The sequence below is a fragment of the Panicum virgatum genome, chromosome 4K, assembly GCF_016808335.1.
Source record: "Panicum virgatum strain AP13 chromosome 4K, P.virgatum_v5, whole genome shotgun sequence".
Taxonomy (NCBI): Eukaryota; Viridiplantae; Streptophyta; class Magnoliopsida; order Poales; family Poaceae; genus Panicum; species Panicum virgatum.
In genome coordinates, this window is record NC_053139.1 from 5,192,402 (window position 1) to 5,210,956 (window position 18,555).

At 46.7% G+C, this 18,555-nt stretch overlaps 2 protein-coding genes across 7 annotated transcripts; both read right to left on the reverse strand.

The window, feature by feature from the left end:
• Nucleotides 1-10: 10 nt before the first annotated feature.
• Nucleotides 11-753, reverse strand: LOC120702708. The gene is made up of 2 exons (XM_039986618.1): nucleotides 618-753; nucleotides 11-512 (listed from the first exon to the last, which is right to left on the reverse strand). The coding sequence occupies exons 1-2, from the start codon at nucleotides 652-654 to the stop codon at nucleotides 187-189; spliced, it is 363 nt and encodes a 120-aa protein (XP_039842552.1). The 5' UTR covers nucleotides 655-753; the 3' UTR covers nucleotides 11-186.
• A 3,651-nt stretch (nucleotides 754-4,404) lies between these two features.
• On the reverse strand, nucleotides 4,405-17,724 carry LOC120702709 (U-box domain-containing protein 70-like). Of its 6 annotated transcripts, XM_039986625.1 has the most exons (10): nucleotides 17,667-17,724; nucleotides 15,028-15,299; nucleotides 14,634-14,922; nucleotides 14,257-14,342; nucleotides 13,771-13,994; nucleotides 13,626-13,692; nucleotides 12,639-12,755; nucleotides 5,842-6,498; nucleotides 4,912-5,676; nucleotides 4,405-4,711 (listed from the first exon to the last, which is right to left on the reverse strand). In XM_039986625.1, exons 2-10 carry the CDS (start codon nucleotides 15,202-15,204, stop codon nucleotides 4,520-4,522), a joined length of 2,574 nt encoding a protein of 857 aa, XP_039842559.1. In that variant the 5' UTR covers nucleotides 15,205-15,299; nucleotides 17,667-17,724; the 3' UTR covers nucleotides 4,405-4,519. The 6 variants fall into 6 exon arrangements, with proteins under 6 accessions (XP_039842559.1, XP_039842554.1, XP_039842558.1 ...); XM_039986620.1 differs by lacking the exons at nucleotides 5,842-6,498; nucleotides 17,667-17,724 and adding an exon at nucleotides 11,860-12,294 and having other exon boundaries at nucleotides 15,028-15,257; XM_039986624.1 differs by lacking the exons at nucleotides 12,639-12,755; nucleotides 13,626-13,692; nucleotides 13,771-13,994; ... (2 more) ...; nucleotides 15,028-15,299; nucleotides 17,667-17,724 and adding exons at nucleotides 6,880-6,996; nucleotides 7,286-7,396; nucleotides 7,600-7,663; ... (1 more) ...; nucleotides 8,256-8,341; nucleotides 8,418-8,616.
• Between the last annotated feature and the right edge of the window lie 831 nt (nucleotides 17,725-18,555).

The window sequence follows — 18,555 nt, forward strand, 5'->3', positions numbered from 1 at the left end:
AACATGCACCGCTCTGACCAAATAACTTAAAATAGCAAGTACGAAGTGACCATGCTCTCTATTGGTCAATACATGGTAACGGAAATTAGCCTCATCACCTAGCCCGTACACACAGACTACATATCCACCGCCTAACATAAAACAGGAAACTAAACCTACTCTAAGATACACATCACTGCAGGCAAACTATTTGTTCATCTCCACATCAGACATGTTGAGGTTTACCAGCTGCTCTGTAATATCATCCGCCCCAACTTTCTGATTCAGCTTCACGACAGACAACAGAGCTTCTGTAGCACTCTCCTCGGCTTCATCCTTTGTTCTTCTACCTTCTCCTCTTGCATCCAGCATTGAAATGGCGTCCCCTTCACCAGACAAAGGAAACAGCACGAAAGCCGTTGCTATGAAAACACCATTCGCCACGTCGTGATGATAGACAGGAACAGAGCCGTCTAAAGTTTTGACAGCCTCGTGCAAAACCGCCCTCTGAGAAACACAAACAACCTCCACATCTACAGTTGCAGATCCACATGAAGAATATAAACACATCCCTAAACCCTAATAGAAAACGCGCAAAGTCACAGCGAAGTAGAAACAAAATCTGAAAGCAAAGTCACCTGCGCCGGATTCTACCATGTCGATGTCGCTCGCCATCCCCGAAAGCAAACCGCTGCCTATGGAACCACGACTGCTCCCTTCTACTTCCACCAAATGCTCGAGTAGACTTTGGCAGCCGCTTCAGCTCTATTTAAGCACGCTTCCCAGACTCCACCAAACCAAACGGTCCCTCCCATACTTTCTGGCCCGTATGTCCCTCCCAAGGCCCGTCAGCGCTAATGGGCGCGGCGAAGCGCGGGGCCCACCTAGTATCATCCATCTAACGTACACTATGCTGCTTTCCCCAACCTCAAGATTTTGTCTACTCATGTAGAGCCTAGCTAGATTATATTCATGGTATCCATGTTTAGAGATGGATGCTGGAGTCAAAATAAAGGCGCTCTTTCTCTCTTCCTCTTAATGAAAAATGAGCTCAGACGGCAGCGAAAAAGTAAAAGCGAGCCACTCCACCAGCCCGAGCTTGCATTTTTCCTCAATCCATGGCCATATATAGCCATAAGATGACCATAGAACACCCAGGACAATTAGCTATCGGTTTCCCATATATAATTTTTTTGTAATGTCTTATTTGCTATCGATGCCCCACTGAGATATGGGCCCACATGTGTTGCTGACAATGGCGAATAAGGATGTAGTGAAAATGGAATTATTCCATAGAAACTCAAAGTTTTACTTATACAATTTTGCTTAACAATTCGACTGGGTAAGATTGTGCAAATAAATCACGTGTCCATGTATTATGTGCGCCCACCAGTCACATACTTCCTTTGTTCATCAATGCAAGACGTTTTTTTGATTCAGAACGTCAAACTTCATAAGTTTTGACAAACAATTAGCTAATAAACTATATGTATATTTAGCCCACGAGTAACATTGGTATGGTATTGAGATTATAACAACTGAAGCTATATATTAAAAGAAACTAAAGATCAAAATCTTATCTTAAAAGACAGTAGTTTGAAGAAATACGCCATATATTTTTGGACCAAGGGAGAACCCTAGTGTATATAAGTATATTACTCCAGCCCTAGTCTACCTACACGTCTCACCTTCCGCGGCCAGCACGGGGCACGCTAGTTTACGGTCAACCGTACGGGAGGCTCCCGACAACTTTTTTTTCGTTTTTAAATTTTTTTTGTCGTTTTCTGAGAAAAATAAATTCAGACATTTTTTTATGAGTCAAAAAAAAATTCGAGTGAAATTTTAGTGGGTAGAAAAAATTTCAAGAAACAAATTGGTGAGATAAAAAAAATTTACGAGAGAAATTTTGACAGAGAAAAATTTATCGAATGGAAGAAAAAAAATATCATCCAAAAAAAATTTGTATGAAAAAAAAACTGGATCTGGGCAGGTGCCGGCGTGGTCCCGATCTAGCGAGGCGCAACAGCATGTGCGCCCTCTCCTTAAACATCCAAGGGCAGGTGCCCTCGATCACCAATTCACCACGAGTCACTCCCCACCGGAACGCCGTACCGTTGGTGGCACCGGGGATGAATAAGCGCCGGCCTCCGTGGAAGGGGGGAGGCGGGAGGCGGAGGCCGCAGGGACGGGCGTGGGCCGTCCGCACGCCGGCGCGAGGCGGTGGTGGCCTAGCCTGGAGTCGACGCGGATGAGAGCGGGGACCAGCAGCGGGGCGGCGGTGAGGGCCGTGGGCGGGGATTGGGGGCGCCGTCAAGGTGGGTGGGCGGGTGGGCGCTCGGTCCTCCGGGGTAGTCGGGGGCGGCGGGTAGGAATCGGGGATGGGGATGGGAGCGGGCGAGTGGCGTCGAGCGGTTTGGATCCGGAGAAGAAAAGAGAAGGGGAAGAGGATAAGGCGGAAAGGAAACGGATGGACAGAGCAGGTCGGGGAGAAGAGGAGATAAAATCACGTGGTGTGGGGTCCACCACGTTGGTTGGTCGACCGGGACTTGAGCTGGGTGCGGTCAACCGTAGACTCAGTATTGCGGGCCAGCACCCCGGCTCGTCGTGCGGCGCGGCGCGGCAGGGCACTGTAGCTAACTGCTCTGGACGGGCCGACAGGGGCGGGGTGGGGCGGCGGGAAGCGCGAGGCGACGGATCACGGACGGACGGACACCCCCCTGCTGGCCACGCCGTGCATACGTCGCGCCCGGGGCAGCGGCGGCAGCAGAGCGCTGCCGTGCCTGATTCGCCCCGCCGCGGGAGCAGGCCGCCGGCCGCGGCCGGAACCCCGAGGAGCACGTGTCGACCGCTGCCTGGCCACCGGGGGCACAAAACCTGGCGTTCCCACTCCCACTCCCACCCAAGGTTTTAAATCGCCGGCTAAGAGGTTTAGCGGCAGAGCTGCCGTTACAGCGTTTAGCGGGCTAAATGCCATAGCGGCCGCCCTCTCTAGAAGTTATAGTGGTCTATAGCGGAAGTTATAGCCGGTTATTTAAAACCTTGCTCCCACCCCGCGGCGCAGGCAGAGGCAGCCGGTTTAGGTTCACTCACCGCTCATCTCTGCCGTCCGGGCCGGCCTCTCTCCCAGCTCCCCCTGCTCCAATAATGGCGCGAGTAGTAGTAAACTTAAACCAGATCACTCTAGGCGTATCCGTGCCGTGCCTGGGCGTCGCGTCGCGCAACATGTGGCCTGGCCGTGGCCGCCGGCCGGGGCATCCGCTTTGCCATCGAGAGCCTGCCGAGCAAACGACGCTCCCGCGCTCTCCTGTCCTCCTGTGGCTACAGCGCGCGTCGGCGAGACGGCCACTGACTGGGTGGCAGCCATTATCACAGGATGAGGGAAGAAGACCGCCTGTCCGGGGGGCATCAATGATCAATGCCAAAGCCCAAACACGGTTCGTCAGAAAGCTGCTCCAACGCAAGCACGTGCTGGTCAGCAGTCAGCCAGCACCGAGCCACAGGGGCCAGCAGCGCTCTACTGCTGCTGCCCGCTGCATCAGCCGCGCCAGCGGCGTGCAGAGCTGGATCTTTTGGCAAAAACCTGCCGGAATAGCGCCTGGGCTACCCCCTAAACGCTGGGCCTGAACTCTAGCAACTCCAGCTACATGTCGTCATGGGCACAGTCGCACAGCCGCACCCTTGTTCCAGGGGCCAGCTCGCTGAACGCTGAAGCTGTACGCGGCAGTCGCAATTCAACCAGTCAGAAAGCCAGGACCGGGGGTACTTTGGTTGTGGACCTTCAAATCTGACATAGATAATTAAGGGTCAGGTTTTAAAACAGCCAGTCAAATTAGATTGTGAAGAGACCACTGAGTCATGATCCGTTACCACCCCTGGTTGTGGGTTTCTGGAGAAGGGAAAGCACGCAGCAAAACCAGCAGCAAACCGAGCATGGAACGGACTCTGAATAAAGGGCCGTTCTCTGCTGCTGGAGCAATTCCAATTCCCGGATGGCGGAGCAGAGGCGTGTCGTGGCCGCTGGCCGCTGCTGAGCCAGCTCCTGAATCTGAATGAATCAGGCCGCATCCTTTTTTATACCATCATGAGGCAATCCTGTCAAAAGGCTTAAAACCACAATCCAAAAGGACAAAATCGGAGCGAGGTGTCAGCTCTCTAGTGGCCAGAAATTCCGGTACAAGGCAGTTCCCACTGGTTCAGTGCTACAATTTGTCGGTTTTGGTCTGGATCAGGGAGGATGTTGGTAGGCTTCAGATCTCTATGAACAACTGGAAGTCTGGCCCCACCAGACTACAATCTGCACAGATAACAACGTATGACGGATATCTTAAACTCTGGACCTAAACAGGGTATGGATGGCAGGAAGGCATCACTGTCTAAGGCTACAGAGCGCAAACTTACAACGATTACATGGTACACTGTTACAACTAGTTCTAGTTGAATGTTAAAGCCACACGGGTTCCAGAAGTTGATGAGCAAGGAAATTACAGAGTTATTCTGTCACGACTTTGAACGGGGAAGCACGCAGCAACCCAACAGGTTATTAAGCCAAATTCTGCTGCTGGAGCCATTCCTGGATGGCGGAACGAAGAGCGCGATTGGGAATGAGCTCGTCGTGTTCGAGTCGCATATTGGTCATCGGAGACGTGTTGTGGCCGCTGTCGAGCCAGCTCCTGATGGCCTCAGCTTCGTAGGTGAATCCGTCAGCTGCGATATGTGGATCGTTCATGATATCCTGAAATATGACCACAGAAGTAATGGTTAGTCATCAGATAAAGCTATACTCATGGTGATGCTTTTTTTTTCTTTTCGCAAAAAACAAAAGTAGGCGACACATTTAGCTCAATATCAGATACTTCAGTGCTACGATTCAAACATCTGTTCACGAACTGGGGAAAGCGAGCTGAAGGCGCAATAAATCCATGTTATACACACCTGAGATATAGGGCAAATGAAATATGAAGGTGTGCAGTTTTCATCTGACACTGGTCTAGAAGATGAGGCTGAAGGTTTACTCGTCGCAGCATCCCGCATCGCCTCAACTACTCTCCACACCTCGCCTGAAAGATCAGGACGGCACCTCCGGCTCAGCTCCATGCAACTGAGAGCAAGGTGTGCTAACTGCTGCACGTGCACATCCGGCCACTCTCCTGCTGTGGAATCAACTACTGAGTGCAGGTCACCTTTCATCATCGCATCCTCCACAATCTTCTTAATACCAACAGGAGGCTTTCCTGCCAGAAGGCGCAAGACCACGATCCCAAAAGAGTAGACATCAGAATGAGGTGTCAGCTCTCCAGTGGCAGGAAATTCTGGGTCCATGTACAAGGGGGTTCCAACTGGATGCATTGTGTGATAAAGGGTAGTGTTACTGGTGCTGGACTGGATCAGGAGGCGAGAGATGCCGAAGTCACTAAGCTTACTGACTAGGTTAACATCAAGAAGGATGTTGGCCGGCTTCAGATCACCATGAACAACTGGGTGTGGTTTATTCTTGTGCAGAAAGATCAGTGCTGAACATATATCTGCAATAATTCGGGTGCGAATCTGCCATAGCGATGTTTTCCTTTTATCTGCACACATGAGAAAATCTTCAAGACTTCCATTTGGCAAGAACTCATAGACAAGTGCAGATGATTCTGAACATGCCCCCAATAGAGTTACAAGGTGAGGGTGCCTCACCCTACTCGGGATAGCAACCTGCAACAAAAATCCGAAATAAACTATTCATAATTCATAGAGCGAGACATCCTTTTAAAATGTTCTCTACCTCCAGTTTTGAACAGGAATGGAGCTAGAGATCAACTCTTTTTTTTCAGTGTGACATGGGCAAAGTAAGATTTCAGGATGAGATGCGTAAATTACCACTTGCTCGAACTGTGACCTTCCCTGTAAACAATCAGGTTTCAACACCTTTATTGCAACTGTCGTGTTCCGGAGGATACCTCTGTACACACAAGCAAACCCACCTTCTCCAATCTTCAGGGAACTACTGAAATTTTCAGTTGCAGACTCCAGTTCAGATGATGAAAACTCAGAGTACGTTGATGTAACCAAAACCGAATGCACTTGCCCTCTTCTCTGACATAACTCTTCAACCTCATGAACTACACGATCCCTATCATGTAGCAAGTTATCATGCTCTGATAGAAGCCAGTCATATTGTCCTGTGGATTCAGAGAGCTGCCCTAGTAGACGCTCAGATGATGAAAACTCAGAGTATGTTGATGTAACCAAAACCGAATGCATTTGCCCTCTTCTCTGACATAACTCTTGAACCTCATGAACTACACGATCCCTATCATGTAGCAAGTGATCATGCTCTGATAGAAGCCAGTCATATTGTCCTGTGGATTCAGAGAGCTGCCCTAGTAGACGCTCATTGGCCTTCTGAAGTCTTTCAGTGACATCATCATGTTGTATTTTAAACCGTTCCAACTCTTGTTGTGCCCTTGAAAGGAACTCCTCAGTTTCTTTCCTTTGTTGGACTTGGTTTAAATACGAGTCCTCCATTGTTCTAGCCTGAAAAATTAAAAACCGAACCATTCGTATTCATAACATTCAGATAGATGGCTTTTGACTGCATATAACATGACAGCCTATTAGTTTTGCTATAAGATTTAGCAGCTAACATCCTAGATTTTGTAAATAAAAATTTTCATATGGCTGCCATGGGCTTGGCACATCGGGAGTAAACGCAGTGGCAGTGGTCTGTTGCAAGCCTGCCCATCTCTTGGAGCAGCAGTAGCGACAATATAAGAGAAGTTTGTTCTGTAGTTAATATGATCAAACTATTGGGAAAGAAATGATTGGATGAGATATCGGCCTTTGATCGAGATAATTTATCTTTGGCTGCAATGAATTATTTAGAAAATACTTCAGCAAATCCTATTCAAGATTTACCATTCGTTCAGATTCGATACGCCTCAAACGCTCCTCAGAAGCTTCTTTCTTGAATATTGCAGCTTGATCCGTTGCTTTTTGGAATTTATGCAAATCATCTTCTGTACAAAATTCTCCCTGGAATGACCATTAAACAGGTATTCATTTTGGATAGTTTATCAATTGGAAAATTTGACACTACCGTGAAAATGGAAAATGGTCTCATATGACTGCCAATCTACCATAGGAATATAAACAGTGTTCTGATGCAAACTTGTCCATTTCTTGGAGTAGGAATAGTAAGAAGTTTGTTTGTGTTTAACAAGTTCAAACTATTCGGTAAAGGAATCGAAGATAATGTAACTTGTTGCTTAAAGAAATTGTTTAGATGACAAGAGTTCAGTAACTCATCATGTTACAGAGTTACCAGTAGTTCAGATTCTGTACGCCACAATGGCTCTTCAGAAACTTCCTTTGTGAACATTGTAGCCATGGCCTTTTGGATTCCATGAAAATCGTCTTCTGAGTGAAAACCTCCCTGAAAGGATAGCAGTATAAATAACCGCACCCACCCCGGGAAAGAAGAACGAAGTCTATTGCATAAATGGATATACCCTCTAAACACCCATGTCCCCTTAGTTGCACCTTGAAATAGTAAGAGACTGAGGTAGGGTGCTTATTGAATTAGGCTTGCAGAAAAAAAGGTAATGATTGACAGTCTATCAAAGGAATTAGACTTACAAACATCTTTTTGAAGTACTCAAGATCAGCACCCCCATGACCCATCTTAATGCGTGCTTCACATCTAGAACAACAAGCAAAATGTCACTTCAAATAAATCATGTCAAGAAGGCGAAAAGAGAACTGGAAATCTACCTCCTTAAGCCATCAAGTATTTCCGGATTGTTTGGGTCACACCTCAAACCCTCTTGGTAAGTTGCCATAGCATTTTCATAATCTTCCATCAGGAACTGAACTTTAGCTTTGCGCACATAGCCCTTCAGAAAAGTAGGATCCAGTTCAATGCATTTCTCTGCATCCTCAAGACCTTGAGGTAAAGCTCCCAGATAGATGTAGCATTGAGCTCTGTTGCTAAAAATCTGAAAGATCAGATATTGAAGACATCAAAACAAATTACTATAGCTATAGAAGACATCAAAACAACAAATTACTGTATCTGAGCGTGTCAAGGAGAAAAGGGGAAGCCCAAGGACATGACAATAAAATGAACAATGCATGCCAAATATGCCTGATCATAGAGGGCATATTTGATTTACCAATGTAAATTTAGTTTGGAAGAAATCGCTCCAATATAAAAAGAAGTGAGATTTTACCAAGGATCTATAGTCCTATATTTATTTGAGAAGGAAAAACAGAGTAGTAGCCAAAATGCTTACTCTAGGATCCTTTGGGTTCATTTTCATAGCTTGAGTGTAGTGCACTGCTGCTTCATGGTATTTCTTCTGCTTGAACGATTCATTGCCTGCAATGTTTGTGCACACTAAGCAGCAGTTGTATATCACAATCAGATATATATATGATGCTTTAAAAACACAGACTACTAGGAACCGTGTGTAGTATCGACTCGTCCCTTTCTTTTGTGCTCTCTGTCGTTCGGTCACATCAAATGGGAACCCTCAGATAGCATAACCTGCTGCGTTCCCTATGATACGCGGATAGTTCGCAAAACTCACATACCGGTATCGGATATCCGTACTCCACGGATACTCTCGGATACGTATCCCGTAAGTATCAGACTATTTAGGTATTTTTAAATAATAAAAATAAATCGGATACTCGTGGGATACATGTGCATACATGTCCGATACCTTCAAGCCCTAACAACACCACTCAATCGTTTTGTATAAAGGTCCTCCGTTCAGCTGTGCCACCCTCTCATCCCCACCCGCGTAGCCGCAGGCCCGCAGCAGCCTCGCACGGCTCCCTTGCTGTCACCGCCGCTTGGCCACCCGCCCACGCCTCGGATAAAAATAATAAAAATATGAGGCGTGCGTGGGTGGCCGAGCGGGATACTCGTGGGATACATAGAGAAAGAGAGAGAGTGCCGGAGGTTGGGGAAGAAGACGACCGACATCCATTCGTGGAACAGACGAACATGTAAGAATAAGATAAGGTTGGTTCTTTTTTCCTTTGCGTCTTTCTTTTTTATAGAACATATGAATATATGAGTTTATGACGCATTATAGTCCCTGGAGCTTCTATTTTCTCACATTCTAGTTCCTGAAATTTTTATTTATTTTTATTTATATATATATTGGCGTATCCCGTATCCTTGTTTTTGGAAAAATAACGTATCGGAGTATCCCCGTATCGCATACCGGTATCCGTATCTGCGTATCCGGGCAACATAGGCGTTCCCCATTCAAAGAAACCATGATCTAGCAGCACCCAGACGGCCAAACCTCTCTCACGGTTGTGGTCGGCGGCCTGGCCCCGTCGCTCCTTCTCCTCCAGCTCCTTCCTCTTGCTCTCCGCCCTGCCGAGCCTGTCAAGCGTCTCCTCGCTGTAGTGTTCGGCCAGCGACTGCTGCAGGGCCCTGACTGCCGGCGCGTAGTCCCCGGCGCAGCCCGCGAGCTCGAGCAGCGCCGACGCCTTCCGCGACAGCGCCTTCGCGACCAGCTTGTTGTCGGCGGCGCTGAGCTCCCTGCCGCGCTCACGGCCTCGTCGCAGTCCCTCACGCACTCATGGTACTGAAAATTTTCTCGAAGCGTCGTCAGCGGCCGGCGAGGGCACGGAATGGAGGGGGGTCGTGGCCGTCAGCGCATTTGGCGGCTGCCGGGCTGCCGGCGGGTTGATGGTGCGGCGGCGACAAGGAGGGAGCGGCTGGACGAGACCCTTGCCGGAGTTTGGGGAGCATCTGCTCCGCGCGGCGGTTTGTCTTCATCTACTGCCAAGTGGGACCTGGGGAGAGGGAGTGGGCCCACCTCCTCTGTGCAGCCACGAGCCCACTGTAGGTAGCAGCAGGTCCTACGGCTTTGCTACTGCAGTTCAGGAAGAATCTTTTGCGTACAACTATCCGCGCTCCGTCCTCGTGCCATGGCCCATTTTTCAGGACGCCCGTGGCATTTTTCGTTTGGTAGGTCCAGATGGACCAAATCATGCACGAAAAAAAAAAGAACTTTACCCTGGCAGCACATCGTGACATCTGATGAATGATGAGCTAATGACGTAGTTGGATAATAGGCAAATATGTCTTTTAGCTCCGGGCCTAAACAGTGCATGCAGGTCTTGGCAGGCATCACTGTCTTAAGTTTAATCAGGGGCGGAGACAGGGGGCGGGCGGGCAGGGGCCATGGCCCCCCTAACGTTGGTGTAACTACACATAAAATCCTCTAGTCTCATTGTTAATGTTGCTCATTAATAAAGTGTGGCCCCTTCTGATTGTCGGTATTAGTAAATTGGCCCCCTCTATGTTTCAATCCTGGCTCCGCCCCTGAGTTTAATCAATACAGGCTACAAGCATACAATGCTAGTACACTATTGCAGCTAGTTGAATGTTAGCTCTACAGTTCAAAAGGAAAAGAAAGTTAGCTCTACGTGAGCAGCAATTCAACTCGACAGGACCAACGCATTGGTAGAGGGGGCACCGAACAGATATCTGGTGGCGGAGAACTGGAGAAGCACGCAGCACCCAACAGACTACAAGGTCACATTATGCTTCTGGAGCCATTCCTGGATGGCGGAACGGAGCGCGCGATTGGGAATGAGCTCGTCGTGTTCCAGTCGCATATTAGTCATCGGTGACGTGTCATGGCCTCCATCGAGCCAGCTCCTGATGGCCTCGGCTTCGTAGGTGAATCCGTCCGCTGCGATGTGTGGATCGTTCATGACATCCTGAAATAAGATCACAAAAGTAGTAATGGTTAGTCATCAGAAGAAAAGGGAGTTGTTCATGTGTTGCGCGCATTTTCACGAAAGAACAAAAGCAGAAGACACATTCAGCTTAATATTCGGTTCTTCAGTGCAACAATCCATACATTTGTTCACGAGCTGGGGAAAGCCAGGTGAAGGCGCAAAAAGTCGTCATTATACTCACCTGAAATATAGGGCAGATGAAATATGACGGTGTGCAGTTTTCATCAGATACTGATCTAGAAGATGAGGCCGACGGTGTCAGTATGGTTGCAGCATCCCTAATCGCTTCAACCACTCCCCACACCATGACTGAAAGATCAGGACGGCACTTCCGGCTTGTCTCTGTGCAACTGAGAGCAAGGTGTGCTAGCTGTTGGGCGTACACGTCAGGCCACTCTCCTGCTAAGGTATCAACAACTGAGTTCAGGTCGCCTTTGACCATGGCATCCTCCACAATCTTCTTTATACCATCAGGAGGCCTTCCTGTCAAAAGGCGCAAGACCACAATCCCAAAAGAATAAACATCGGATTGACATGTCAGCTCTCCAGTGGCAAAAAATTCTGGGTCCATGTACTGAAGGGTTCCCATGGGATGCATGGTGAGATACATGGTAGTGTTGTTGGGGCTTGACTGCAACAGGTGGCGAGAGATACCAAAGTCACTAAGTTTACTGACTAAATTAACATCAAGAAGGATGTTGGCAGGTTTCAGATCTCCATGAACAACAGGGTGTGGTTTATTCTTGTGCAGAAAGGTCAATGCTGAACAAATCTCAGCAATAATTCGGATGCGAGTCTGCCAGGGTAGATCGAGTCTCTTTTCTGCACAAACAAGAAAATCTTCAAGGCTTCCATTTGGTAAGAACTCATATACAAGTGCAGATGACTCCAAGCAGGCTCCTAACAGAGTTACAAGGTGAGGGTGCCTCACTCTACTCAAGATAGCAACCTGCAGCAGGAAAACCAAAACAAGCCATTCAAGCATTCTTTCATGGGTAAAGTGTGCTTTCAAAGTACATTTTCTATTTTAGTTTCATTTGTAAGCTTAAAAGGAACTAGAGATCAAGCCTTTCTTTAACTTTGATAAAGACAATTTAGTTTTCAGAATGAATTGAATTGGACTACCTCTTGCTCGAACTGTGATTGTCCCTGTAAATTATAAGGTTTCAACACCTTTATTGCAACTTTCATGTTCCGGAGGGTACCTCTGTACACGCATCCAAACCCACCTTCTCCAATTTTAAGCGAACTACTGAAATTTTCAGTAGCACACTCCAGTTCAGATGATGAAAATTCACAGTGCATTGATGTAGTCAATACTGAAAGCATCTGGCCTCTTTTTTGACGCAACTCTTGAACCTCCCGGACAGCATGATTCCTCTCGCGGAGCAAGTGATCATGCTCTGATAGAAGCCGTTCATACTGTCCTCTGGATTCAGAGAGCTGACCTTGTAGATGCTCATTGGCCTTCTCAAGTTTCTCTATGACCTCAGCGTGTTGTTTTTTAAGTCGTTCCAACTCTTGGTGTACCCCTGAAAGATGATCCTCCATTGTTCTAGCCTGCAGGGGGAAAAGCCATTCTCATCCAATATTGAGATAGATATCTTATGGTTCAGTAAGAACAGCATCCTGGAAACTTTGTTAAGGACAACTTGCTCATGTCCTGGATTTTTTTTTGGGGATAAAACTATAAAAGCCTACCATGAAAATAAAAGAATGTTCAAAAGACAAGACTGACATGGCTATTCAACAGTAAATATATTTATTCTTACTCTACATGATAATTCTATTGGGAAAAAAATGAATTGATGATGATCTTTGATCACCAATCCAGATAATTCAACTTTTTGCCACACAAAAAAAGATTATAATAGTTTTGAGCGAATCATAGTACTAAAAATTACCATTCGTTCAGATTCTATGCGCATCAGACGCTCGTCAGAAGCTTCCTTCTTGAATATTGCAGCTTGCTCCATCACTTTTTCAAATTTACACAAATCATTTTCTGATTGAAAATTTCCCTGGAAGGGCCATTAAAAGAGGGTTATTTAGGAAATGCAATTTAATTGAAAATGCATCCTTTTGCTTGCATTTGTTAACAACTTCATAGTTATTCTACATTGAGTTTAGGCACGGTGGAGTCAAGGTGAGGGAGTGAAACAAAAAACTGTGCCTCAAAATAACATTAGCATGCAACTGACACTTGTGCGTCAGTTAGATATGCAGCTAGCAACTGCACAAGGCTTGAGCTCGAGCAGATCAGAAACAGAGAAAAAACATAAAAATATGGTGGTGGGGGCATGAAGCATGAAAAAAGCAAGTGACATTATGATGAGTGTTTTATTTAGTTTTTGTTCAATCTAATCATTAGTTAGCAGGCTTTTATTGAGTATGTTTTGTGATCCTAATAGAGCATGTTTACGGTTTTGGAGTGCTACTTCTTAATATGCACCTTGTTCATCAAGGCGCAGTTTATGTGTTTTTTTAAAACTGTACAGCAGGGGAGGCCCCCACTGTGGTATTTTATTAAAATAAAGAAAATAGAAACAAAACTGTACAAAGCACGGGGATGAAACAATCCCTAGGGAGTAAGAAACTTCAGATGTTACACATGGTAACTACTGTACAGTGCTAACTCAATTCAGAAAGTCATCCCTACTGCTAGGATTTAGTCTGTGAGATTGCAGCCTGACCTCCTCAACAAAGTGAGAGGCCCATGAGTTAATGGAAGGTCTGACTCCCTCAAAAATCAATGCATTCCTTTGTTTCCAGAAGGCACAGTTTATATGTTACACCAAGGATTACCAGCCACAGAAAACCCACACAAGCAGGACCAGGGGGAAAAAAAGGCAATCATGGAAAATTCTTTCTAATTAAGGAACTATACTTACTGACATCTCTTTCAATTCCTTAAGCTCAAAATCGCTCCCATTAGCCCTCTTAATGCATGCTGCACATCTAGTTCAAACAAATGCAATGTTAGTTCAAATCATCAGGTCATGAGTCAAGAAGGCTAGAATGGAACTGGAAAGCTACCTTCTTAAGCCATCAAGAACCTCCAGATTATTTGGGTCACACCTCAAACCCTCTAGGTAAGTTGCCAGAGCATTTTCATATCTTTCCATCAGGAACTGAAGTTTAGCTTTACGTAAATAGCCCTTTAGAAAAGTCGGATCCAGTTCGACACATTTCTCTGCATCCTCAAGACCTTGAGGGAAATCTCCCAGATAGATGTGGCATTGAGCTCTGTTGCTAAACGCCTGAAAGATCAGTTATATATCATAAAACGAATTGCTCGACCACGACGAGGAGAGCCAAAAAAAAAAAAGAGGGCAGCTACAGGACATGTCTTTACTGAGAACAAAGCATGCCAAATATGACTGTTCATAGATGATGTTTTACCATTGCAAATTTAATTTATCAAAATTTTCTCTAATTTCATAAGAGGTACTGCTTTACTTAGGATCTGGAGTTGGCTTCATTTTAGAGAAAAAAAAACAGTCGAATAACCAGTATGCTTACCCTTGGATCCTTTGGGCACATTTTCATAGCTCGAGTGTAGTGCATTGCTGCTTCATGGTACTTCTTCTGCTTAAAAAATTCATTACCTGCAGCATTTTACACCCAAAGCAGCAGTTTCATACCCCAATTGCATTTTTTTTTGCGGAAAATACCCCAATTGCATATAACTATGTAGGAATTTGGTATATGAGGCTTAAAAAACACAGATTACTAGGAGACGTATCACAACGTACTTGGAATTCTCTGAGAGTATTTTATATTATTGTCGCCCCAAAATGTGTGCTGCATTTGTGATTGGTAAACGAATGCAATCCACTAGCATTGTCTAATTTCACATTTCTCTACTCAACAATGCTGTAATCGAGCACCATCCAAACCTTTCTCGCGGTCGTGGTCGGCGGCCTCCTGATCCAGTCGCTCCTGCTCCTCCACCTGCTTCCTCTTCCTCTCTGCCTCGCCGAGCTTGTCGAGCGTCTCCTCGCAGTAGTGCTCGGCCAGCGACTGCTCCAGGGCCCTGATCGCCGGCGCGTAGTCCCCGGCGCAGTCCGCGAGCTCGAGCAGCGCCGACGCCTTCCGCGACAGCGCCTTCGCGATCAGCTTGCTCTCCGCGCCGAGCTCTCTGCCGCGCCTCACCGCGTCGTCGCAGTCCCTTACGCAGTCCTTGTACTGAAAAAGACCCAGAGCGGGGGCGCCCGTGTCGTCGGGGATGGTTTGGGAATCGGAACGGAGAAGGGGGGGGGGGGGGGGGGAGCGCGAGAGAGTGAGATAGACCTTGCACAATTTGAGGTAGGCTGCGGCGCGGTTGGTGAGGAAGGAGATGTCGCCGGGGTCGAGGAGCGCGCCGCGGGTGTAGTGCTCGACGGCCGTCTCGAGGAAGGACTTGCGGTAGGCGTCGTTGCCGGCCTCCTTGGCGCGCCGCGCCGCCTCCGCCCGCTCGTCCGCCTCCATCGCGTGACTGTGCGGACGGGGTGGCGCTAAGGCGACTGCAGGCGCATTTGGGCAGCCCCGGCGGATGCTGGTGGTGGTGCGGCCCCGGTGGCGGCTGTGACGGAGCCGCCGAGTTAAAACACTTAATTAAATATAACCGATATCGTTTGGCGTATTAGTTTAATTAAGTGTAATTTAACAGACCGTTTTTAACCCACAGGCCGATCGAAACACACCAGAAGTCCCACACGAATGCGAGCGCAGAAGGTACCAGCAATACGAAAATATTACAAAAATAGTAAATAATATTAAAACTTTTATAAAATAACTTTAAATTTAAACTTTGCAAAAGAAAAGATAACATCGGAAGAGAATCTAACTTACAGAGCATTTTTACTAGAGAATAAATAGAACACACTAAATAAATCGAGAACTACCGAGACGTGAAGACAAGGCGCCACATCGAACCCACCAATGGGAACCCTAGGTAGCTCTATACCTGAAACAGGGTAAACAACAAACCCTGAGTATATTAATACTCAGCAAGACTTATCCGACCAGTGGGTATAACTTAGCCCACATAACTAGACATGCAAGACATTTGGCTGATGGTTTATTTTGCAGAAAAAGCATCTAAAAGGTGGATCCTTATTTTTAATATTTTAGCTCCAGGTTCTATATAGATTAACTATAATCTACTATTTGCCTAAACCAACTAGAGCACACATGGTAGAGCAAACATACTATAATTCAATGTAACCATCATCATAAATGTATAATCCAAATTCCATATAGTATCTCTACGATGCGGTGCTGCGATCAAGGTGCTCATATCCGAGAGCGACTAATGGCGAATCGATCCGATTTAACCTTGCAAAATGGACCTAACCAACACGGCACGTATTTGCCCCGTCGGACTATACATGACAACCATTCCCCTCCCCGCCTCGAACTACAGGAACCAGCCCAACGATATATGGTCAGCCGAGCTCAACGTGAAACCACCAAAACTAAACATGTGCAACCCAATTCTCCGCGACTACTCGACTCGCCCCAGGAGTTGGGTGTAGGTTTCTGTACTTTCGAAGCAAAGTAGTACTCGGTTTACCGGTTTCGACTACCTCCTACTCCCGGCATGCGGTTAGTACAATTCAAACTCGATCACAGGGCCAGACAACGAACGGTCCGTAACCGATACAGACGGGGCTAACTTTCCCTCGCCCGGGTCTCCAACTTTCCATGTCAAAATTCAACAACTCATGTACTGGAATGTAAATATATCCTAATTCTCGCGAGTAACCGGAAATTACTCGACTTCTAAATGTCCTATATCTCGCGGGTGACAAAAGTCACTCGACTTCTATCGAGACTATTAAGCATAGCACTTCTATCGTCCTATACATACTAGTATAACTCAGGGGATCCTAGGGATCATGCAACTAGGGTTCCAGATAATCCCGACACCTAATGCACAAGTAATAGAAACATATATATGTGTCATAATTTAAAATTAGAAGGATATGCACTGGGGCTTGTCTTGCGTCTGCTGCTCAGTACTGGGGTGAGTTGGGCCTTGGGCCGACTCCCCACGATCCTCCTGCTGCGGGGCTTGCCCCTGGAGCTCCTGTGGCTCCGCAACCACCTCGTATACGACCTCCTCTGCCGCGGCTGCTATACGTATGCATAATGATATGAGAATGCATGCATGGGTTGCAATCTTAAAATAGCCAATGACTAGATGCAACCGCAAGTAAATTACACAAAAATTGCATTCCCTGCCCCAAAACATTCCCCAAAAATCCGGAGTATTCGGACGAATACCCGGAGTATGTGGACCCCCAAGTCCGGGGTTTCCGGGCCTATACCCGGAGTTTCCCCCGGAGTATCCCAAACCCGGAGTATCCGGGCTTATACCAGGAGTTTCGCCCGGAGTGTTCAAAACCCGGAGTTTCCGGGCGTATACCCGAAGTCTCCGGGTTTGACAGTATTTTCGCCCCAAAAACTGAAATTTTGATTGTGACAAAACCAAACCACAAAAATCAAAACAATTTTAGATCCTAGTTGAGGAATGCATATAGAGTTGATTGACCAAAGGAAATCACCTAGAACATCCTAAAACAACCAAATCGACGAGCCCTAGCTTCTAGTACCTTGAGCTAGTTTCTCTTGCAAGAAAACTCGAAAACGATGTCGCCCCAAGGTGGAATACTTGTAGAAGATGGTCCCCCACGTCGAGTGAAGTTCCATTGGCCTTGGAATCAAGTTGAAATGAAAGATTTCGGAATCTAGAGCTTGGGGAGAGGGAGAGCTCGTGAGGGAGGTGAGGGAGAGAGAGGTCACGGGAGAGAGTGAGAGTGAGTGAGAGAGAGTGATATTTTCTATTTAAATAATTGTGGAGTCCAAATAATTAAATTATGAAAATAAAAATTTCACGCCCGGAGTCTCCATCCCAATGGCCGGAGTATCGGGGGTGTTACAGTGGCGACTACGAGGAGACGACCTGACGAGACCCCGGCCGGAGTCTGGGGAAGGGGAAGCATCTCTCTGTCCAGCGGTTTCTCGTCTCTGCCAAGTGCCAAGTAGGAACCCTGATTGGTGGTGGGCCCAGAGGCCGGATTATTGGTGGGCCCGCCGAGCTCGATTGGGTTTGCTGCAGTTCGTGAAGAATCAGGCCCTTTTTTTCTTTTTACAGAAATATCCACAGAGCCCATTCGGGCCTTGTTTGGTTAGGGATGAAATTTTCTTTCCTCTTTAACCACTAATTAGAGATATTAAATAAAGTCTAATTACAAAACAATCTCCACAATCATGGTACTGTCGTATATGATGTAGCTAATAAGATCTTTGACGCATGATTAGAAGATGATTAGAGTTGGTTACTGTAGCATCACTGTACCCAATCATGGCGGAATTTGGGTCATTAGATTCGTCTTGAAAAGTTACACCTATCCGTGAAAAAGTTTCGCAAATAAATTTCGTTTAGTACTCCATACATACATTCGGCTTTTTTAAAAAGAATAAAAAAAATGCGGCCGGGGTGAACGGACCTCACCGTTTTTCATTAAGAGGAAGCTACGGTTTCATCCGGTCGCGGAAAAACCCCCGAACCATGGCCCATGCCCGAGAGGGCCAAGCCTTGCAGCGAGCACAACAAGAGGATTTTTTTACCCACGAGTGAAAATTCGTCCCAGCTAGGATTCGAACTCACGACCTCGTGGGAGCAACGCTACCAGGTTGGGTTAGCCAACTCAGCTACCCAACCTTTCGCCTTTTTGTGAAAAGAATTTGAGGGTGGAAACCAAACATGGCCTCTGGAAGCTTCTCTGCTTACCTCTCACATATAGAAGAACCTGTTCCTGCTTGTTTTCTCAT

Excerpts from the sequence above, each read along its gene's own strand:
- LOC120702708 (XM_039986618.1), bottom strand. The coding sequence starts at position 654 with ATGGCGAGCGACATCGACATGGTAGAATCCGGCGCAG. Across the intron at positions 513-617 it reads CATGGTAGAATCCGGCGCAG|ATGTGGAGGTTGTTTGTGTT; the intron begins GTGACTTTGCTT and ends CTGCAACTGTAG.
- LOC120702709 (XM_039986625.1), bottom strand. The coding sequence starts at position 15,204 with ATGGAGGCGGACGAGCGGGCGGAGGCGGCGCGGCGCGCCAAGGAGGCC. Across the intron at positions 14,923-15,027 it reads CCTACCTCAAATTGTGCAAG|TACAAGGACTGCGTAAGGGA; the intron begins GTCTATCTCACT and ends GGTCTTTTTCAG. Across the intron at positions 4,712-4,911 it reads TCATTTGCCCTATATCTCAG|GATATCATGAACGATCCACA; the intron begins GTGTGTATAACA and ends GTCATATTTCAG.